We start from the raw sequence: 22,729 nt of genomic DNA on the forward strand, positions 1-22,729 counted from the left end.
CAGATTGTCCATGCCTCCCATTCGCACATAGTGAACTCGGGTTGTACTTTTCCTGCCGCGTACAACAATTCCAAGATTGAGTCCTGCATCGTTCGTGATGGGCCAGCTGGACTAAGCAATGGCTTGAAGGAAGACGTGCACTGCGGGGCACCTCGTGGCACTTTCTCTGTATTTTCCGTCCGGCAATATCCCAATTAGTCAGGTGCTCGTCACAGCATGCAGCCAGCCCGGAGTCTGGATGCCATGTACCTCAACAATTTCCTTAGGGAATTTTCTGATTGGCTAGTACCCCTCTTTTCGAGATCAGCGGTGTATCTTTTCCACCACGTTCTGCTACGAGCCCACGATGAGTTGGTATACGTGGAACTGCATCATGTAGCTGCAGTTTTGCTGCTTTAGTGAACTACTCTGTAACGGTTTCATGGAAGTAGGTATGCGATGCAAGGGCTGGAGATTTGCCCTCATTTGAACTTGGTGTGAACGACGATACTGACTGCGCAACGGGCCGTGCCCAGCAGTTCGCGCATCTGGCGGTGAAAGTCCCTGATGTCTTGTGCTTTGATCCCCGATACACGCACGACGTAGAAACGCTTCGCTGACAGGCCCAGGTTATCAGCTGATACGTTCGTCCAGTAAGTCTTTGACGCCTTGTTCTCCAAGCTCCGGAAACAGGCGTAGTCCGATCAGTTCCACAATCTGAAAGACAAGATGTTTGTTGAGATAGGTGTCATCAAGACAGCCTAGTATATCTTCGATCTGTCGAATCTGAGTATCGCGTCCGTCACTCGCGAAGAAAGCGGCTGCTACTTTAGGTGGTACTAAGTCTAGCAGCGTAGCGGCACAACAGTGCTTGATCGCCTCGATCTCCTCATCAGTTGGGATCTGACGTGGGGGCCCGAGCGCATTGTTAGGGAAGAGTGTTGCGCGAAGAGTGCGAAGCGCCACTGGAATGAAAGCGGGGTTCAAGATCCGTGTGTGGAAAGTATGAGCGAGGAACCTGCAATTACGACTGGTTAGCAAACGAGACCTACAAGAACGAAATGGACTGGTGCGAAGTAAATCGAACGCATGCATCCGCGGAACAGTCAGCTGGCCACCGCGAATGACGATGTCCATGATGGCAGAATCATCGTGTCGGACGAGAATCGAGTCGAATGCTGATGCGGCCCACAAAGTGAGGCGCGCGTGCATGTCAAGCGAGATTGATGATCATGCCACAACACAACTTAAGGCAGGATGTCGTGGTGACTAGGTCAACAAGCCAGTCCCGAACGTTTGGGGACAGCGTCATCCGTCAAATGTTTCGATGCGGTGCTCAAACATACTAAGCCATGTTAAGTCCGAGGAGTGCGTGCTCGCTAGGATTTCTAACAAGACAAGAGTATGACGGCAGCGACGTCGCATGCCGCTAAGATGTTGGAGACCGAAAGACGAGGCGCAATCGGCTGGTGGCGGCAATGACGGTAGGGTTAGGATCTGTGGCCAATCTCGTGTCTTGAGCTCAGTACGGCCAGTCCCGAGAGGGACGGATGGACGGTGTGGACAGATCAACCGGCGCGTAAGCGGCCCTTCCACATAAGCTAGGGTCGTGATAAGGCGGTTCGGAGTACGGAATACCCTTCGTACGCTATAGTGTCCTGTAGCTACCGGTGGAAGCTGAGCTTTAGGATTGGTCCTACTAAGATGCAACCATCGTGCGATCGTCTGTGGTGTTGACAAAATCGAAGACACAAATGGCGCCAAGCCCCCTTGTCCGAAACGTGTCGAGTTGCCGCCCGGAACGGGTGCCGAGGCTTGCATAAGGCGATGCGCCACGACAGGGATCTTCCTGTGTGTGAGCCTGCGGGCCGTCGCATTCGCTGAAGCGAAGTCAAGTGACTGAAATCGTATGCGGAGCTATCTCATGCTGTGTCGCACGGTCCCACAGACACTGAGCAGCCAGCCAACCATGGGAAGCAAGGGAAGAAAGAGATATTATCGTAACTTACCTGTCCAATACACCATCGGTTTCACCCACCCTGCCTGGGCCGGCCAACGCTCCACGATGGAGCATGGAGATGAAGCCGAACAGCCAAGGCATGCGGACATCTAACTCGACAAGTTGCGCTACACAGCTCCACAAGCCCATGCTGACTACAGGCCGTTTGGCCTCCAACGGGCGCCTGGAAGCAAAGTTTTCCGCTTGAGGTGTTTGCGATTGGCTACCAGCCTCAACAGATGACTGTTCGCTTGTGGCAATTCTTGACGGAAGAGAAGATAATGTCGCAAGACTCAAAATCACCGCGCGCACCGCAATAAACGCCAAAAAAGCGTATTGGATGATCGCCCAGAATGCACCAGAAGTGTATACGACCAGAGTATTATGGCGACTCTGGCCGGCGTCCAGTCGTTCTTCTGGATGAACTTCTGTCCCGCCGTGTGGAGACAGCAGCCCATAACGTTCAAGACGGGTCAACGACTGTTCTGCGTTAGGGTCGTCTGACTGGGGATCTTTCTCTTTCGCAACATCGGTCTGCAAAACCTCAGCTATCCTTGTGATGCCTTCCCATAATACCCATCCCTCGCAGGCTTTGCCGCTAATGCCGTTTCCGAGGATCATCTCGGCGAAAATTTCGGCCACCAGGGCGCGTAGACACCCATTCTTCAAGTCTTCTGTCGGTAGCAATAAAGCCAACACTCCGTGGATGAGGAGTTGGCGCCACGCCGACTCGCTTTCGCGCTGCTCGAGGACTGTTGCTGGTGCATCATCGGTTGGAACAGGAGAAAGTGCAGGGTGTGGGTGGAGCGTATGATAGATCAGACGAGGATCTGATACCAGTGAATTTGATGAGGCGGCTTGATTCTTCGCTATTCGGAAAGCTGACAGGGCACAATTAGACTAAGTTCATGCGACAGTCCAGGATCGGAACTACCTACATGTCAGATGAGCTCCAAGCAGCTCAGGGATCTCGTCTAGTAACAGTGATTCCAGGTCGACTTTCCTGAGGCGTTGTTCCAGACCACGGGTACAGTGAGCGATAATTTGAATCACTTCGTTGACAAATACTTGATCTGGAGTTATCTTCGAGTACCACGTCTGTACAAATTCCTTGATGATCACAGAAATAATACCGTATAACTGAAGATCGACCTCATTTGAGCTTGTCAGAGGTGGTAGCACGTCTCCGATTGGGCGCGGTGTACTGCGTGCTTTCTCGCCGTTTCCAAGTAGTACATTGTGGGAACAGAGAGTACGCCGAATGAATGCTGCGGTTGCTTTGTCCGAAGCAGCATCCACTTGAGTCTTTTGAGTTTCTGTTGGGCGAGTCGTAGCACGAGTATGGTTTTGCAAAGTGCTCCCAGTGGCTCCTGGTATAGACGATATTGGGGTTTGAGAGTTTGGTGGCTGCGGAAGGGGGACGTCAGGATCCCGGCTCATGCTCTCCGTCATCGCAAGGTAATGCTCATGGTCGCATTCACGGAGTAAGATTTGTGACACGTGATAGCGCGCTGCGACGCGGTCTCGATGAAGGTCGTCGTTGAGTTAGATACTGGGTAAAGTGAGCGATGACGACACAAAGTCAACCAGAGTTTCCGTGTTTAGCCGAGCCTTGGCGCGTCTGTTCTTTGTCACACGCGTTGCACAACACCGGCCCTCCGATTAGCAAACCTCACAGCGCCGCTCACTTCAAACATCCAAATGGCAGCACTAAGTCCCGACGGTATGTGGGTAGCCGTTGTTTCTGCTCCTGCTAATCGTTTTGGTAGTGGCGATAATCGATGTGGAGGCGCAACTGAAAGACATCGTACAAAATCTATACAACCTCATCGTGCAAGCTTACGACCACCATGGAAGCAAGACACAGGAGGCCATGAAGCGAGAGATGTACGCAATAGATCAGGAACATGCGTTGTATCGTGAGCTAATGACATGATAGCCAGTCGCTTATTCAAAATCTCGTAAAATTGGCAAGAACGGCACCTTCGGTGAACATCAACATCCCTCCAGAGGTCATGTCCTATGTAGAAAACTCCAGGAACCCGGACATCTTCACTCGCGAATTTGTTGAGACCGTGCAGCGAATGAACCAGATGTTGTACGGTCGCGTTGACGCTTACCGCGCCCTGCAAGAACAGCTCGCCCTGCACGTCTCAAGCGCAATACCAGAGCTCAAAGACGATGTAAACTCCGTCGTCGAGTCTACAGGTGGCAAGGTTGTCGTCTAGGTGTCTTACCTCTATCAAACAAACGCGACTACCTTGCACGAATCTAGAGTACCTAATTTCCGCAACCACATCATGAATGTTAAGGGAGCACAGACACGTACGGAGGTCAAACTCAAATTGCGAGATCTACCCAAGGACCTCGTTTGAGTAGTTTGTCATAAGAAGCAAATTCTGCGGAATTTATCTGCACATCAGTACTCCAGCAGGTGGGGAGGTACACCAAAGAACACAAACACTATTTCAATCTCAGTTTCGTCGACATTTATGACAGCAGGGAAAGCGTCAGAGGCGCGAATGATGTCACTGGAAAGCGTGACAAGTCGTCAGAAGGGTTGTGCTTTTGGATGAGGATATTGGCAGGGATATTAGTATCCAACACGTTGCTTTGTCCACAGCGCGCCCACACGTCAAAAAGAAACGTCAACATCTTTCAATCAGCCAAGTTTCATCGCAGTCATCCCCACTCGCCGCCAGATCCGTTGGTGCCACATTACATACGTCGCTCTTGTTGCCTGAGTTAGAATGGAGCCATGCTTCCTTCGGCCATTTGATACAGCTTTACGCGGTATCTTGTCCCTTACATCCGCGGTTGGACTATCGTTACATAATGTCCGCTTTTGGACACCTGCAGCAAGTTTCGCTCGTCATAGTATGCGGCTAAGTGTATCGTACGAGGTTAGCTTCGGCACCTATGTATCGCTGGAAATGAATGCGTACCAGTCATATCGAAAGTAATCACGATATCGCTCTGTATAATGAACTTGACATGTCTGGGTGATATCGTTTGCATTGTAAGGGTCAAGGTCAAAGCCACTCTTTGTCCTTCTCGGTCGACTCGTTGACTCGTTACATACCCTAGACATGTGCAAATATGTGAAGAATATCTCCTTGACATATGGATGCATGGAGATTCAATATAACTTTGGTGCAACGGCGCGACACCGTGTGTTGGAGTTTTCGGTCCGATGACATTCAATACTGCTAGCTTCGTCCAGCTCATGTTGGAACACGACAAACTCTGACCGTCGGACATACAAAGCAGAGTTGAGCTAACCTTGATACTGGGAGATGCTTATGTCGTTCATAGTATCATACCTCGGTTGCAAGTCGAGCAATTTGGACGTATTTGAAGACATGCTCCTCTGCCTAATACCTACTCTTCGGTTTTCTTTGCTGAAGTAACTGTACAATGACTTCAAGTGAAGCTCGTGACCAAACCCGATGGAGATCTCTAGTCTAGGCGATGCTTCTTCTATAGCTTCTACCTCTTCGCCGATATGGTAAGGATGATGCGTTGTCATATACGCTCAGTTTCTTTCCCATTGTCAGTCACAGTGTCTGCACAATACAGCAAATATCCTGCTCAGCATTTGTACCGGCCTAAATATGGCTTGTGAACACTTCCTTCGTCATTAGTCTTTAGTGGTACCAGTTAGGTGGTGGAGATCCTCATCAAATTTGGAATTATATTTGGTGATGCCTGAAGCGGCTCCAATTCTCGAATTGAGAATGCATGAAAAATAGTCTACCTTGCTTACAAACATATTTGTTTGCTTCCAGCGGTCTAGATGCGATCCACTGCACTCAGATATGAACACTTATCTTCTCTCAAGAGCCAAGACAGTAAACCATAGCGACTGAGCACGATGTACGAACGACAACATAACACTCAGAAAACAGTTTCTAATCCAGGCGTAAACAGCCATCAAGACCATGCGAACATATGCTTTGCTTTCCACGGTGGGCAGCATCTCACTTCCGTCTTGCAAGGCGAAAAAGGAATGAGTGATAATCTTCTATAGGTCACTAGTTTGGAAAGAATCTGTCGATAGGCAAAGAATTGACTCTTCAAATATCCTGGTGGGGCGGGTTTTCCACTTCACAGTTTTTCACCGACGCTCCGTCATTCACTACATTGCAAGCTACTTAGGTAGGACATAATGGCCTTACAACAACCACCGACTCCTTCCCTACACTTTTGCGCACAAGCTTTGAACGCTTGGTTTATCATATGCTCTTTATCTCGTTATACACGATCAGCAGGTAAAACAAACCGTTTAGCAAATCTCAACTCGCTTTCCCGATAAGAGCACTCGACGCGCGCAAACGAAACGATAGGCCGATCACGCCATATTTGGCGAAAAAAAAATCTTTAAATTTGTATCACGAACGCACAAATGTTGTTCTTCTCTAGGCCTTTGTCGACTTTTGCGTCGACATCGCAATGTCGTAATGCACCCACGCTGTCGCCGCGACCAACTACCGCTTCGTGTCATTCCCGGGCGCGTTCCACTTCTTCAGAGGCATTCAGTCGTCCAAGAGTTCACAGTTTGGTATCCTGGGAGCTTGTTCCCACAGCAAAACTATCACCACTATCCTCCCCAGCTTCCGTTCCTTCTTCGTCCGTCTCCCATTCTCCACCACCAGAAGAAGAGTCTGTTTCATGGGAGGTCGTCAATGAGGATACCTCAGCGCTGATAGCAGACCATTCCTACATTCCCTCCCTTGACGGCTTTTCTCCTGCATCTGCAGAATTATCCCACTCTGACCCCGAGCACACATCGCTATCCGAATTTGACATAGAGACTTTCCCATCCCATGCCCATCTGTTCCCTTCGTCACCAAACGGCACATGGCGTAATGAGTCACTTCACGCGTTAACACACCCTACAGCCGTTGATTACAAAGCGCTGTGTAATAAGCTCCGTGCGCTAGTTGAAGAAGCGTCTGACGAGGTTTCTGTAAGAGTGAATCGAGTTTTTGAGAGGTCTGATGTACCGGCAATACATGACAAAGTCTTGAAGATTATACCTTCAGTTTCGATGCCGGATATGAGGGATCTTGAGCGCGCTGTTGATGCCGGGTGTGAATGGGGATGTGGATTATTAGAGCGGAGACATACAAGGAGTAGAGCGCGGGAAGGGTGAGTGAGGCGCAGAAAACTTCTGGAGCAAGGAAAAAAACAAGAGCGCAATGAATATGTTTCTAATTAACCGACGGAGTTTAAAGTGGTGCTAGGAAGATTGAATTCCAACATGGTAATACATTAAATATCTTTGAAGGCTACGCAGCCTATCTATATGAAGCGAATATCTCTCTAATAAACCTTTAATCGTCACCTCAAATCTCCTCGCTCAATCACCAATTATTTTTCTAAACCATAGCCACTCCCATTTTAAACTATTCATCTCGGTGAATACTTCCAGCGCGTTGACGTTGGGCAGAATGCGGGTGTGCGAGTGCCTCCTCATCACGAGGGCCGCCAGCACCGCCTTCCATAGGACCACCAGCCTTCATGCCACTCGGTGTTCCACCGAAGCTGACAAGTACCGAGGGATTATCCGCCGTTAGGGCATCTAGAACATCTAGCTCGTGTGCTGTGAACCATTTTGGCATCAAGAAAGTGCGTAGCGGAATAAGCGCGGTGATGAGCACGGGAAATCCGATAGCGGCGATAGTTTGCGAAATAGCAACTGTGCATGCGACACCAAAGATCTGGATGCCAATGAAAAGTCCGATCTTCTTGCGAGAGACGGTATTCAGCGGGTTATCGCGTTGGATAAAACGCTTTTCGGACATGAGGTAGAGGGTCTTGGCGACGATACCGTTAGATTCGATTGAACCCCACTGCAGAAGGGTTAGCATGTTGAAGAAACGAGTGGAGGTAGAGGTACGTACACCGACAACGAAGAACACACCGGCGAAGACGGCGGCAGGCATAGTGTGTAACACCGTGAGCAAAGGACCGGTCATAGTACCCCAAATAGCCATGCCCATCAAGAAGTGACTGACACGCTGTTCAACAACGGCGGTAGCCTCTGTAAATGGCTTACGGATTTCTCCGCCATCCTCCGTTTTGGTGACTTCAAGTTTCGTTTCGTAAACTGTCAAAGAGTCGGTATGCACAGGTGCTTGCGGTACAAGACCGTTGGGAAGGGGAAGGCCAATAACACCGCCAACAAAGCATGTGCAGCCGAGAAGGAAGAAATCCCAGTGGAAGCCAGCGGGCTTTTTCAGGGGATATTGACGGGCTTGTGCTGTAAGAGATGAAACATTCTATCGTGGTAGATTAGCATATATCATTTTTGGAACGGGTACAAAACTTACGTGGTCGTAGTAGAAAAGCAGCATCATCAAGAAACCAAATGGCAATGCTGCAAATACCCATTTGACGTCCAGATTCCAGAAGTCAATCACCCAATTTCTGTCCTGCGTCGGCTCAAAGGCGCCTGTAATAGGGACCCGGTACAGCCCAGTATTCTCCAAACGTCCGGGGATGTGTGAGAAGCCGACCCAGAACAAAGTTGGAAAGACGAAGGAATAGTCAGCGAGGATACCACGGACGCCTGGACCAAACAATGTACTTCCTCCAAGCTTCTCGAGGCCGTATACGGAGGCAAAGTAGCAGATGGCGATAACGATGGAAAGGTAGCCGCCATCGAACTCGGAAACTTCGAAGAGGTAAACCAGTTCTTCTACACCCTTGACTATGGATGTGTCAGCTATGTAACTCTGTTTGGCTAATTGCTAGATACGTACTGCAATAGATAATTCCGACATACATGCCGAATGTCTCACTTGAGAAGTCGGTAACATAAGCCATGTAATCACTAAAGTTGCCAAAGGATACGATCCAGTGGAAGATTGCAGCCCAGATACCGACCCATGCGGTGAAGGCTGGATAGATGGGAGGATCATACTGAGTGATAATGTCGAAGATGGTGTAGTTGAAGAGGGCGATAAGACCAGTGACGCCCACAATGGTGAGAGGTTGGCAAGCGAAAAGACTGAAGACCATTGCTGCTAAAGCGGAGGCGAAGAGGGCTTCATTGATACCGAAGAACTCGCCAGTTCGGCGGTACATGTCGAGCGTGAAAGCGATAGCAGGTAGAACACTGGATCTGTAAGGCCATATCTTGAGCATTCCACTGAGTAGACTTACTTGACGAAGTACATACGAACTGTACTAGCAAAGACTCGATAGGTAAGTGCATCGGTGATATCACTCCAGTAGTATGGTAATCTGCGTTTGACATCGTGATACATGCCACGTCCGGGTTGTAAAATGCGCCATCTCCGCCATCCTTTCGCGCCCTGGAAGGTGTATGATTCGTGCGTCGCGGTTCTTTCCAATCTCTCCTTGTTACTCGAATCTTTGGCGTCTGACGACTCCATTATGATGAGGGTGGGGGGTTGCACTAATAAAACGACAGATGTGTAAGAGCTGCGAAGCTGCACAAATTGAAGTTGTAGGGTACCAATCGGTACAAGTGATATGTAAATAGCTTGATTCAGACCCTGACCGCCCAGTCTATATACGCGGAGGCAAGTCCAATTACAAGACCCGGCGCACTACGATAAACAATGCCATAGCATGGCTTGGCATTTGTGGAGACGGGTTTTCGCCGTTGAGAGACGAACTGCTTGCGCAGTGAGTTGCTTGATAGCAACCTTCGCCATCGTAGATACAAATATACAGATAATTGCGAAAGCTCATCTAGTGAGATCGCTTCTGCGCTTTCTACAATGCTTTGTTGTTCTGTCGCGATTGTCACGTCTTCTGTTGAGGCAATGTTTGGTTGTTCGGTGACGTCTGCCGGAATGGAGAGCATGGAGCATGTAGTTAGTGTGACGGCTAGTTCCCGTGCCATGTTGGGACCACCATCAGCCCTGCGGCTTTTTTTGACTGCCCAGGCATCATCGAGCAGCATCTTCGATAACCTAGAGCAAAGTGCCTACCACGAACCGACTTTGCGACCGCAACCAACGTTCGAGTGGCTACGTGCAGCCGCAACAATTCTTCTGATTGGTTGAGATATTGTCTGCACGCCAAAATGACGCGCATTCGTCGCCGAGTGTATGACTGAAGCCAGGCACCATACCGCACCTGGTTAAGAGCGTCCCTAATCAAACTCCGGCTTCATCTGCTGCTTGAGCAGAACTTCCATCAATATCGTCACGGTTCCGCGTTCCACCATCGCGGCATATAGAAGCCGTGTACAGTGTTGCGACACTGCGACTTTCGACCCGGATATACTTCGGACAGCTTGGCCAGTCCATGAAAGCTCCGACATTTGGACGGATGCGCCTCTTTCTCTTACCTCACAGACGTCTTGTTACCTCACGCCCATAGCGAATCTTGTTCCGCGTCCTGAGTGGTTTTCTTTATACGGAGCCACCTCCGCAGTAATTTTCCTAGTGGACATCGTGGTAGGGCTTGTTATATCACACGTCTGCTCGCGGACTGCTCAAGCTTCTTAGCGTCCGGCGTCAAGTCCGCAGATCTAATCAATTTAGCGAGGTACTGTCGAGGCACTCCCTTAAGATGAACGGCCTCCAGGATATCGATGGGCTTTCCGAATGCATCGGTCGGGCCATCCAGGACCATCTTGCCAGATTGAACGTCAATATCGCATGGCCACAGCTCGACAACCTTGACCATCCCATCCTTCGCGTGGAGGCTTTCCTCGAAGAGGCCGATGCGAACCATGTAACAAGAGCGCAGTCCGAGAGGGTCGCGTCGGTACGTTTATGCTCCCACCACACTTAATCTGCTCGTGTGCAGTAGCGTATGCTTACATGTCCGTAGAGAACCGTCGATCTGGCGAGTATGAGAACGCCGGCCCCCACACAAAGTCCAATGCCGGTAGATTCTAACGACTGTGAGGAGTCATCGTCGATGGACGAGTCTAATCCCCGGGACGACCCGTACCCATCGGAACAACACTCCCGCGATACCCGTAGAAAAGGTACTGGCGGTCTAAGGGTGTCGCAGAACCAGTCGTCCTTTCAAGAAGATTTGACCGAGCACCAACGCCAAATGCAGGTGGATAGCCGAAGCTTTCCCAAGCGGAAAAAGGTACGTCGACTTCGCCAGGCGACATCGTATTTCCCGCCAACCGCTGGATACTCATCGAAGAACCATCGGGTTGTTGTTGCATGCCTCTACCAGCATTTCACGTCCGAAGAAGCTCGTGTCTCTAGGCCATACCAGCACTAGAAAGTATCTTGGAGGTCTTTGGCTGACTGTTCGCAGGTAGCGTCTGATAAGTTTGTCTTCCAGCCTTCCACTCTAGACAAGCTTATCATCGGAATTTGGGAGCAAGTACACAGTACACTCAACCTCGACCCGAAAGCTATATTCGAACAGTTCCAGGTATCGCCCAATGGATCCTCCATGGGTGTGGTTCGACAAACGCAAACGGAAGAGCCATCAGCAGCCATTACCACTTCGAACACGAAATCCGAATCCTTCAGTCAGATGAATGTTTTCTGTCGCAAGGTCACACAAGCGAGTCGTGTGTGCCGGTCAATAGAAATGATTGTACAAGCTCGCTGGGTCGAGCTCTTTGAGGAGCAGGTACAATATCGGAGCCAATCGAGGCCTGACCTGTCTACGACAAAGCACAGGAAAGCTGTGTTTATGGAAGCGTGCCAGGACTTCGACTGGTCTGAGTAAGTCCCAATACTTGCCATCGCGCATGGTACATCGCATTCGCTAACCGCCATACGATAACAGAAAGGAGTTGCGCAATAAAATGGCCATCTGGCGTGGTTACAAAGAAGTAAAAGACGCAGCGGGTTGGGCTGCGCTTGTCTTCGCTGGCATGGGCATTTACCGATTCTGTAAATACCGAGTAGGCTTTGATAAAGATGCGATGCGCCGGCTACGGAACCTGCGAAAGCGTCTCGAAGTCGCAGCCGATACCCTACATCCCCACTGGCGCCAGTTGTTGTCGATTGTTGGCGAATCGCAAACCCTCGAATACCCTGGACACCCGCACGATTGGGTTGTTTTTGAGGACGGATCGGATCCCGTACCCTTGCGCCAAACATATCAGCTTCACGATCCGTATTTTGCTTTTGAACACATCGACGAGTCAATCATTGATGAATCGGTCTGGGGATGCGAAGACCCACGATGGACGCCACAATCGAACGCTGTCGCTAGACCAGGTGGAGTGTACATCTGCGCTTTGTGCAACGAGCCACAATCCGACAACCCACAGGACAACTCATGTTTCTGTTTTCCAACCCTTTTTGGCTGTGTAAAGCGAAAGCCACCACCCGTTCAAATTGTCAGGACGCCGGACGGCAGAAATAATGGCCTCGTAGCGTTGACGTCGTTCGATCGTGGAACGGCTATCGGCGAGCTTGTTGGATTGATAACAAACGGAGTCAGACATCTTGACGTGTTGGACAGTTCAACACCCTTGGCTAATTACCAGATCTGGCAAGGCAGAGCAGGAAATTTCACGCGCTTCATCAACCATAGCTGTAAGCCGAACTCGCAATCCTCCACTTTTACCTGGCTGGACACACAAAGGGTAGTATTGGTCAGTAAGGGGATAGACGCAGGAAAGGAGATTACATTAGATTATGGGGACAAGTATTGGGCTGGGTTAGATAAGAGCTGTCTTTGTGGCGAGAGTTGCTGTAGGTATAGAAGAGATGGGCGGGTGAGATAGGCTTTAGGTCGGTAGTTAGCTCTGCAAATCATTAAAGCATAGCTCCGTCTCCAACAATTGATCGCACCCGTTGTAGACATCTAGGCCATATGACTAGCAAAGTTTTGACCCAGTGCGAATCCGAAAGCAGAAGCTCCCGTAGCCGTATCGATAAGACTAGCGCGATTGATCCCTGCACAAAATTTCGGAGACAACTGGAACTTGAGCCGTCGACATACATGCGAAACATCAACCACAATCATGGCGACCTCCGATTACAGTGATTCTGGTGCATCCGACCAGGAAATTCTCGAGGCACAATCCGGAGCTAGGAAGAGAAGGAGACTGTCGCCGACCGAGGATGTAAGCTCGGCTTCCGAAGCTGAAGTTGTCCAACCACTACCAGTCGCAGCCTCATCAATCTCGCGCATCAAAGCAAAGCAGCAAAACGCGTCGGCAGACGATGCCAAATCCGCCAGGTCTGTTGGAACCACACCGAAAACCAACCCTAAACTGGATTTCGCGTCGCTCAATGTAGCGCCATGGCTCGTCAAGTCGCTCGCAAGCATGGAGATCAAGCGCCCAACTGGCATTCAAGCCTCCTGTATTCCTGAGATTCTCAAGGGAAAAGACTGTATCGGTGGCTCAAGAACTGGTACAGGTAAAACTATAGCATTTTCGTTACCGATTCTGCAGAAATGGGCGGAGGATCCTAGTGGTATCTTCGCCGTTATTGTCACACCGACCCGCGAGCTCGCGATCCAGATCTACGAGCAAGTGAAAGCAATCTCAGCGCCACAATCAATGAAACCCATTCTGATTACCGGAGGCTCAGACCAGCGCTCCCAAGCCATCGCTCTGGCCTCACGACCCCACGTCGTCATTGCAACACCAGGCCGGCTAGCAGAGCACATCCGCACTTCGGGCGAGGACACAATCTGTGGCCTCCGGCGCGTACGCTTTGTTGTCTTTGATGAAGCCGATCGTCTACTCGCTCCAGGCAAAGGCTCCATGCTGCCCGATCTCGAGACCTGTTTATCCGCTCTACCTCCCAAGGAAACACGACAAACCCTTCTATTTACTGCCACCGTGACACCCGAGGTCCTGGCACTCAAATCCCAGCCCCGAGCTCCAGGCCGTCTTCCAATCTTCGTTTCCGAGGTCGATACCGAGGATCTAGCAATTCCACCAAGACTGCAGCAAAAGTACCTTCAAACGCCAGTTACGCACAAGGAATGTTATCTTCACGTCTTGTTGAATACACCAGAGAATAGCAAAAAGAGTGTCATTATATTCTGCAATCGTACAAAGACAGCCACGCTCCTGGAGTACATGCTGCGCCTCCTTGATCACCGCGTCACAGCACTGCACTCTGGTCTCAAGCAAAACGATCGTGTGGGTAACCTCGCTAGGTTCCGTGCGCAGGCTGCTAGGATACTCGTCGCTACTGATGTTGCGGCCCGTGGTTTGGATATTCCAGAGGTGGCGCTTGTTATCAACTTCGATGTGCCCCGTGATCCGGATGATTATATCCATCGTGTCGGTCGTACGGCTCGTGCTGGGAGGGTTGGTACGAGTATCACTTTGGTTGGACAGAGGGATGTAGAGCTTGTATTGGCGATTGAGTCGCGTGTGGGAAAGAAGATGGAGGAGTTTGAGGAGGAAGGTGTTAGCGTTGAAGGCAGAGTCGTCCGAGATGCGCTTAAGCCTGTAACTGAGAAGAAGCGCGAAGCTTTGTTGAGTATAGAGGAGGGCAGAGATGTAATGGGCAAGCGACAGGTGGGCATGAAGAAGAAGCGGGCGGAGTAGACGTAGCGACTCCCAAGACGATCCTAGGAGCTAGAGCTCTTGTATGAGTCAGGCGATTATTTTCAGGCTATACTTCGCTAACCACGACACTTGGTTGGTAGTGGGTGCAAAAACATATGCTCATTACGCTAGAACGCTGTAAAAACAACAACAACAACAACAACTTATGCTACTCACGGTGACCCTCTTCTTGGCCTGAATACCGTGTTGAAGTTCTTCTGCGTGACAAACCATGCGTTATGGGTCTTCCACTCAGCACCGGGTTGTTCAAGCTCAATCTCGAATCTACGCAGGAAGCTTGGCACCAGCTTGTAGATTTCCAAGAGGCTGATGTTCTTTCCGATACATGTTCTAGCCCCAGCGCCGAACTGCAACATGGTCCCCTTCATTTCCTTGAGTTTGTCCGGGCTAGCCTCAATCCAGCGCTCGGGCCGGAATGTATTAACATCTACACCAAAAACCTCGGGTCGACGTTGTACGACCCAGGGGTTACAGCCGACAATCGTGCCACCAGGGATGAATTCGCCGCAGATTTGCATGCCCTGTTTAGGCACGACGCGCTCAAGTATGAGACCGGGTGCAGGGTGAAGTCGGAAGGATTCTTGGACGACAGCGTCAAGATAGGTAAGCTTCTGAGCTTCGGGCCAAGAGACTGTCTTGTCGGAACGAGATTCGATAGTTCCGTCTGCTACAGCGGTGTCGAGCTCCTGCATGAGCTTCAGATATACACGTGGATGCTTGACAAGGAAATAGAAGACAGCTGAAAGCGAGATGGCTGTCGTTTCCGAACCGGCAAAGACCATAGATGTGCAGGTTGATAGGATGCGGTTGTCGTCCATAAAATCGTGATCATGGCTTGCTTGGGCAAACTTGGAGAGGAGGTCGATACCATGAGGGTTGGCCTTTTCGTCGTCGGAAAGACCGAAGCGCTTGATCTTTTCGACTTGGGTAGCGCGCTCACTGGAGCGGTTCAGGGCGAAGAGGGTGACAGGATGAACACGCTTATCTAGACCAATGCGCTGGGCAAAAAGGCTAATGGGGTTCTTCCATAGAAGACGGTCGAGGATGGGAATTTGACCGATCTAGGGAGGTGTGAGTAAGGAAATGACCATGGTGGCTTCTGCTTGTGAGGACCTACCGGCGCAACGTAGTCGAAGAACTTGCCCAAGAAGCCGATAATGTTGTCCACATCCTTGTTTCCTTCGACAAAACCCAGTCGTTTGCTCCATGTCAACTCTCCGATGACGTCAAAGGCGAAGAATTGCAACCATTGACTGAAGTTGCAGCTCTGCCCAGTCTTGGCAAACATATCCTCGGTTTTGTCGAGCCAGTATGTGAGTGTGGAGCTAACGAGAGGCTCGTAGTTGACGAGTGAGCTCATGGCGAAGGCGTTATTAACGCATCGGCGGTACTTTGCGTGAAAGTCTTCGTCGGTGGTGGAGAAGAGAGAGAGCAGCGGCGCTCCCTTGGACACGGCGCCCTGGACAGGGTAAAAGTCAGACTGGAAGAGTTAGCTATCGTCCAACAGACCTATCTGTATGCACATACCTTGTAGACGCCCTTGTTAAGCCCATAGATGGCTTTGATAGCCTTTGGATCCGCAAAAGACAGAACGTTTGGGCCTAACCTGACAATGTCGCCATGTTTGCGATGCAACGCGAGGTTGGTCCATTGATGGTTCTTCTTTGACACATCCCATAACCGCCACCAGTTGGAATATCCGGCTGCCCAATGCCCTGGGTACTTGTTCAGTCCTTTCCAGTACTTGTTGTTGAGTAGATATGCAATGGTCGTTGTTGCCAGTACAAGCGGCCAGTACCGCACAAGCAGCGGAAGGAGCTCGTTGGCCAGCATCTTGTGTAACCCGATCTAACTTGTTGCGGGAGATGTGTTCCGGGACCCAGGTAACAGTAGATTCGAAGCAGAGTAAGCTGCGAAATTCATATGTGACACGGTCTGGGGCAAGAGCTCATATAAATGGGAGCCAGCAGTCGGGCCAGTGCCGTCCCCTTCCCGCACTGTCACGCAGCCGTGTCGGAATCGGAGTGGCCATGGTAACGCGTCTGGGTGCTTGCGCAAGATTGTGTTGGTCGGCAGTTGACAGTTGAGGCGTGATATGATGAGGGTGGGTCCGTGGCTGGACTGGAGCAGCTTGGACGGATCGCGTGGGGACAGTAGCTCCGGGGCGCTTTCGCGGGGTAAACCTCGTCAACACAGAGAGCAACCATCGTTAGAAGCTGCCCATTCGCCTCAGAACTCGGTTATCGCGATACACTCAATCTATCCCTCTCCATGCCATTGGCCAACTTCTCCCTGCTGCACCAGACGACACGGTGCTGGAATCATTCCCATACTCCCTTACATCACCTTTCGTACGAGATTGCGCAGCATCGCCAATGTGCTCTGTGCTATTCTGGAACTGCCGACTATCGTCACTTCGACAGCTAAACCTTGTGTGAGACGATAGCGACGTTGTGTGGACCTGGGAAGCATCGGCAGTTGTATTCGAATGTCATAACTGCAACTGCCGATATCTTGCACGGAGGAAGCAGCGCCGAAGCCTCCGGACCCTCCCTGATACGCGCGTCACGTGTCCTCGGGTCAATATTTGGTCCCTCGGTTGTCGTGAAGTGGGCGTCTTCAGCAGCCCTTGGGAAACCCTGGGTTACTTTGCTTTTCTTATGTTCAACAAGATCAAGGCACTCTACGACTCAGTGAGTCTTTGCCCACGTCACCTACAGTGAGTGTCTTTCTAGAAAGATCCGCGCGTCATCGAGATCGTCTTCATGAGAACGAATAAGTAAACATTAGTACGTCTCGCGACCGAGCGGAAGCATCGGTTCCCACGCGTGACAGCGAAATTTGTTATTCGGAGGACCCAAAATCAGCGGCTTGCCGACATTAGCGGTTAACGGTCCTAACGAGATAGACACAGCGTGATGAAAGTACTCAATGAAAGTGGGAGTCAAGGTTTTGTATCGTTGATCTTGAGTAGTAGTACCTACGTAAGTACTTACTTGCCATCTACAGCTTATTTGATGCAGAACCTGATTAGAGTCGTCCTATGTACCCGTATAATGTATACATACAAAACAAACCCACGCTAGAGGCCCGACTAGTACGACATGTAACCACTTGCCCTGTATATTGGTAGTCGTAGTCCATACGCGACTGCTTCGTATGCTTAGTTGCTGCCGAAGCAATTTGGGAAAAGGGAACCGTAGCAGGAACGACTACCGCGGTTATTACCAAATCGTCATGGCTACACCGATAAAGGGGAACGAATTTGCATAAACCAATGTCACCCAAAACTACACATCTTAATTTTTTCCATAAGTTCTGATACGTGAGAAGCTTGTGAGAATGAGCACGTGTCCAATACAACCTTCAAAGCCTCGAAAGGAAGCGCTTCCACATGTCTACGTAACCGCCAAGGTCTGCAATCAGTACGTCCTGGAAACAGTTATCCACCCATGAAGCTTCTTACTACCCACTGTAAAGTGATGAAATGGTGATCTGAGGCATGTGGTTGTGGTGTAGCCAATCGCACGCCTTATCCTACAGACAAGGCGGAGCGTAGTTGGACTAGCCGATTGCCCGCCTTTACGAAACAATACAACCTTCGATTTCTCTCATAGGCATTGGAACCCTCTCTATCGTTTCGGTCTTTCCCTATAGCCGTGTTCACATATCGGTAGGTCTGATAATTTTCTGGGAGATCGACATTCGGAAGTCTGGTTAAAGCACATGTGCTATGCACGCGGTACTCAGTACCTCTATGCAGTTTCTGTGTTTCTCTTGGTTCCTCACATTCAGCGATGGAAACTTGTACATGCAGTATCGAGTCTGACGGCCTTGCTAATCCCTAGTCAGTGAATCTGGAACGCTAAGGAACGTTTCCCTCTACTGCCAGGCCAAGCCGTCTCCGTGGACGTAGTTAAGACCCCGTCTTTCGGTTACGGTGATGCTAAGATGCCAGGGATCGTCAAATGCTGAGCTTGGGTCCAAACGAAATGTACTCGCAGAGTTGAATGGTAGGTCGCTGTTGAAGACGGTACTGACAGGAGAGGAACAGCCTAGTACGGAAGAGTCGTTCAAGGCTTGTGCATAGCATTTGTTGGAAATGGGTAGGTTTGTTGCGGCTAGCAGAACAATCTTGGTGTCGGTCGTCCATATGGCTAGGTAGGATTGGAAAAGTTTCCGAAAGTTCGAAGCCCCAAGAGTAATCTTGCCCAGACCCACAGCGTTCTTAGCCTCATCATATACATTAGCTTTACGATGCACATACTATGTCTTCAGAGGTCACGAAGCAGCAAAGGCATCATGGAATGCATGACGACGGATACGCGGCTCATGTTGGTACGTTCCGCCAGTACACCAGCAACAGGACGCGATATCTGGGCTATACGTAGCCTTGTTTACGAAGGTATGACAGGCATGTTAAGGAATTATTGTCCATGGTGTTCACCATAAAGGGTCCGGACGGCACCAGATAATGTAGAGGAGGGCAGTCATGCCCATCCAGAATCTGCTACCAGCCACTTGCGCTCCGGACCTGAGCTCAAAAGAGCCTCGATCTTCATGGCTCTTGTGTGGATTTTGTCCTTAATCTTATAAACCAGGCCTCGTTCTTTCCTTCTTCCAACGACTGATCTGGGTGACTTGCAGTGGTGACAAAAGCTGGAGCCCGGGCCAATCTGATGACAATGCGATATGTCTAAATTGGGGGGAAGCTGATATAGAAGAAGAAGCAACATAGTCCGCCTTATATTGCGCTTTGTGGAGATGTGCAAACCCACGTGGGTACAGTGGTTACAGACAGCATTTTGGCGTTGCTATATCGAATGTAGATTGGAGGAGCGCTGTTTGCAAAAGTCCTACGTAAGATTAGCTGTCGAATTGGCACAAATCGTACAACAGAGATGGTGATGTTCTTGTCCAGGGGTTTGCCAAGTGATACATCATGCGAAGAGAGCGAAGTGACGAGACTATTGGAGTAACTACACGCGACTCTGGCATTGAGATTACAGTACACTATCATCTGGCCGACAGCTTGCTAGACCATTGGCATCTACAAAGTCGTCAGTTTTGACTATTCGGTGAAACGCATCATGGCTAATCGCCGCAAGTCATGCATAACTTGTCATATACCGGAGCACTGTACATACTTCTCCGCGGTAGTGCATATCGACGACGGCTGACGGTATCCGGGCGAGAGAAATATGAGGCTTCGGTGGATACGTCAGCGGCTGCGTAAGAAGGTCTAGATGCCATAGTGTACGAAATAGGAGCGATACTGTTATCCTAGCATGCAAGTCTAGCCGAAACAGCGACCAGTATGGCGAAGCGCCGACAAAGCTCAACAGTTATGCCGTGCATGCGGTCCGCTTGAAAAGGTAATTCAGGTTCCAGGAACATAGCTTGACAAGCGATGACTACCGTTCGTCTGCGGGTCATCAGTGGATGCAACCCCCCTTTCGTCTCAACATTGATTGCTGTTTAACCGATGAGGTTGGGGACGACGGGACAGGCATTCCACTAGAAGGACAATCCGATGTCCCCGATGATGATGTTCCCAAGTGTGCATGTTTCTGTAATCTGCAGTTTGGGGGTTCGCGGGCGAGAAGATGGTGTGGTGGATCCAGAGCTACGGTAGCCCGAGCTCCCCGTCACCTTGTCAAGGATGATGGGGGCGCGTACCATATCTCAAGATTCACCCCGCCCGCATCACATCCAGAGATGGTTTAGATGGAAGAAAGTTCTGATCCCTAGCAGACGGGATGTACCAACCGTACCACAAGGACCCTGGTCCCGTTGTTTCTCAACAAGATCTGTCTCGAAGCGAATACAGAACGATGGCCGAAAACGGGGACCTGATGTTTTCAAGGTGTACCTCACAAATCTAGCGCTGACACCAATGGAGACGCTTAGATAGCGGCAGCGAGCTAGGCACGGCCCAAAAATGCTTTGACGACAGGGAACTGCGATGTTCGACTTCAGTGCTCGAGGCGGGGAGCATAAGCCACAAGTTTTCGAGGGTTGTTGGGTAAGCAGGGACCACCTTGTGTAACCAGAGTATAGAAATGTAGCACCTCGTCCGAGAAGATGGTCAATCAGTGGTTGCGATGGCTTGTGATCCGCCTGCAGCACTGCCTACCGTCACTTCACGAGAGGTGAAAAGTGAGACCTTGCAGTATTGGCTGGGATGAGGACGCTGCGTAGTCAAAGTGGAAGCAAGGAAAAATCTGCAGCGCTTGAGGTAAGGACAACTGCCGCACTCGCAGATGCGCTGGTGAGTACGCTCGAAGCTTGCTTGCGGTGGGTGAGTCATCTAGATCCACGTCGCGATGCAGGGTGCATCCGGCCGTGGCTTCGCCGACATATTCTGAAACAGCCCGGATGAATTACGTGCATGATCAGTCATACTCCATGACGACGCTCTATCACGAGCAAGATATTGTGAATGTTGAAGAACGAAAGTTGCGCGAGGGACACGCCTGGGAAAGGGTTGAAGCATGGAAGGTCCGAAGGATTCACCCGCTTGATGTCGGCTTAAGTGGGGCACCTGACCCATCGCAACCCCCCTGTCGAGCTGAAAATACAAGAGAAACACCGAGCATCCTTACAAGATAGCATCATGCTCAATATGCACGATCCTTTTGGATCATGAAATCGATACCAGTACAAGCAAAAGCATCATGGTAAACGTGGGGCAGGCCGCCACGGCCGCGGCGTATGTATGTTGCCCCGCGTATTCGTTTGCTCTGAGGCGCAGTTCTTATTCCCAGCTGCAGGTCTCGGGGTCGCCTTTGCAGCTTCTGAAACATGGCAATGTGGGATGCTATCGATAAGTCCAACCAGATGGGAGACTACCGGACGACTACTGGATGGTGCTGGGATGGATGACCACTTTGCGTAATGCTCTCGCTTTGCTTCACTTGAGGATACTCCTCTCCAATCGCGTATTCGTAGACCCGGCAAGCGATCGGTGTTGAAACGGAAACGTCACCTCCGATGCAGTCTTCCTTTTGGGAAGAAGCGACCGTTTCCCCTAGACAAGAGTCGCATCGGCCGGGGCGAGATATTGCCAGGTCACTGTGGGTATCACGGGTATCATGAGGCCCGATTGTGTTGGTACAGTAGAGGTAACATCGGCAGCGCCGGACTGATCTGCCAGGCATCGTCACCGCCTGCACAGCCGCAACGTGTTTGTCCACGTGCGCTTCGGCTACGGGCGAGAGTGGCGCACGCCACTTGGGCTTGCTCGTCGCATTCACAACAACATCGTCATGCGAGCATGTTTGCGCAAACAGGAGTCGCAGAATATCGCATCATGCTTCAGCAGGCGCCGAAGCTACTCGACGATGGGACTCTGGCATGATAAACTTCTGGGCCGTCTGCGGCTCACATGACCGTGGGTTTTTCGGTAGAGCAGGGATTGCAAGCAGGGTTCTATGCCGGCTGATTGGGCTGACTGTTTGCAGCCCATTTTTAGGCTCAAGCAACGTCAACCTGTAGATGGCCCAAGACCACGACGACTACTCCGAGTACACCCACCTTGAAAGTCCTGCTCAGAGACACCCCTTGACAAGCGTTGGGAGCTCGTCCTCCTTTTTAACCGCACACCCTCCCGAAAGGGCAGTAAAGCCGCTGCTGTGTTTCCTGCATCTGGACACGCAAGGAAAGCTTCTGGAATGCGTGTGATGTCGCAACTCCAGATCCTCGACGCCCAACTATGCGTGTAGTTGCAGGCTTCAGGATGGTGCCATGCTCCGCGTACGGCGTATGCCCACTTGATGCTGCGGCCGTCGCGATCAAGTTTCTGCAGCCTCACATGCATGGTGAACCGTGAGCGTCGTCTTCAGCTGCCCTGGTGCAAGGCATTATTCGGTCATAGTTGTCGATTGCATTTGCTATTTCCACGAAAGAGGCTGATCAGACGCCTCTTTTGTTGTCATCTCCGTGGTTGCATACCGGAGTAGTCGTTTGCACAACTATGGCAGCCATGAGAGCATCGCAATCTTCGCGCACCTAGAGATCCGCCTACCAACGCGTGCGCAACGCGGTCGCCGTGTCCGTCGGTCAGCTTAGATCCGACTAGACCTGCAGCTGCAGACTCTCGCCATATGCACGTTTAAACAAGCTAGATGCGCAGTGCAGCTAAACGGGGCAGTGTGCATGAAATCCTTGCCGAGCTGTGTGGCCAACGCCGACCCATGATCGTCGCTTGTAAGCTCTTAAGAGATCCCACCCACCACCACTAGTAC

General features: G+C 50.7%; 7 protein-coding genes across 7 annotated transcripts; 4 read left to right on the top strand and 3 right to left on the bottom strand.

The window, feature by feature from the left end:
* Nucleotides 1–612: 612 nt before the first annotated feature.
* GT037_004021 (uncharacterized protein) lies at nt 613–3,430 on the bottom strand (the record flags this gene model as incomplete). The annotated part of the gene is made up of 3 exons (XM_038929068.1): nt 613–997; nt 1,989–2,859; nt 2,917–3,430. The coding sequence occupies 3 exons, from the start codon at nt 3,428–3,430 to the stop codon at nt 613–615; spliced, it is 1,770 nt and encodes a 589-aa protein (XP_038788775.1).
* Nucleotides 3,431–3,679: 249 nt separating this feature from the next.
* On the top strand, nt 3,680–4,206 carry GT037_004022 (mediator of rna polymerase ii transcription subunit 10; the record flags this gene model as incomplete). Its single annotated transcript, XM_038929069.1, has 3 exons — nt 3,680–3,701; nt 3,748–3,865; nt 3,918–4,206. The coding sequence occupies 3 exons, from the start codon at nt 3,680–3,682 to the stop codon at nt 4,204–4,206; spliced, it is 429 nt and encodes a 142-aa protein (XP_038788776.1).
* Nucleotides 4,207–6,383: 2,177 nt separating this feature from the next.
* GT037_004023 (uncharacterized protein) lies at nt 6,384–7,133 on the top strand (the record flags this gene model as incomplete). The annotated part of the gene is made up of 1 exon (XM_038929070.1): nt 6,384–7,133. The coding sequence occupies one exon, from the start codon at nt 6,384–6,386 to the stop codon at nt 7,131–7,133; it is 750 nt and encodes a 249-aa protein (XP_038788777.1).
* A 253-nt stretch (nt 7,134–7,386) lies between these two features.
* Nucleotides 7,387–9,381, bottom strand: GT037_004024 (anion exchange family protein; the record flags this gene model as incomplete). The annotated part of the gene is made up of 5 exons (XM_038929071.1): nt 7,387–7,833; nt 7,885–8,262; nt 8,314–8,693; nt 8,746–9,101; nt 9,149–9,381. 5 exons carry the CDS (start codon nt 9,379–9,381, stop codon nt 7,387–7,389), a joined length of 1,794 nt encoding a protein of 597 aa, XP_038788778.1.
* A 1,150-nt stretch (nt 9,382–10,531) lies between these two features.
* GT037_004025 (dead-domain-containing protein) lies at nt 10,532–14,462 on the top strand (the record flags this gene model as incomplete). Its single annotated transcript, XM_038929072.1, has 5 exons — nt 10,532–10,729; nt 10,796–11,065; nt 11,243–11,661; nt 11,726–12,607; nt 12,788–14,462. 5 exons carry the CDS (start codon nt 10,532–10,534, stop codon nt 14,460–14,462), a joined length of 3,444 nt encoding a protein of 1,147 aa, XP_038788779.1.
* Nucleotides 14,463–14,635: 173 nt separating this feature from the next.
* On the bottom strand, nt 14,636–16,316 carry GT037_004026 (pisatin demethylase; the record flags this gene model as incomplete). Its single annotated transcript, XM_038929073.1, has 3 exons — nt 14,636–15,544; nt 15,601–15,963; nt 16,011–16,316. 3 exons carry the CDS (start codon nt 16,314–16,316, stop codon nt 14,636–14,638), a joined length of 1,578 nt encoding a protein of 525 aa, XP_038788780.1.
* Nucleotides 16,317–21,916: 5,600 nt separating this feature from the next.
* Nucleotides 21,917–22,207, top strand: GT037_004027 (uncharacterized protein; the record flags this gene model as incomplete). The annotated part of the gene is made up of 2 exons (XM_038929074.1): nt 21,917–21,976; nt 22,028–22,207. 2 exons carry the CDS (start codon nt 21,917–21,919, stop codon nt 22,205–22,207), a joined length of 240 nt encoding a protein of 79 aa, XP_038788781.1.
* Nucleotides 22,208–22,729: the final 522 nt, after the last annotated feature.

Source organism: Alternaria burnsii, assembly GCF_013036055.1.
Source record: "Alternaria burnsii strain CBS107.38 chromosome Unknown 730, whole genome shotgun sequence".
In the NCBI taxonomy this organism is placed as follows: Eukaryota; Fungi; Ascomycota; class Dothideomycetes; order Pleosporales; family Pleosporaceae; genus Alternaria; species Alternaria burnsii.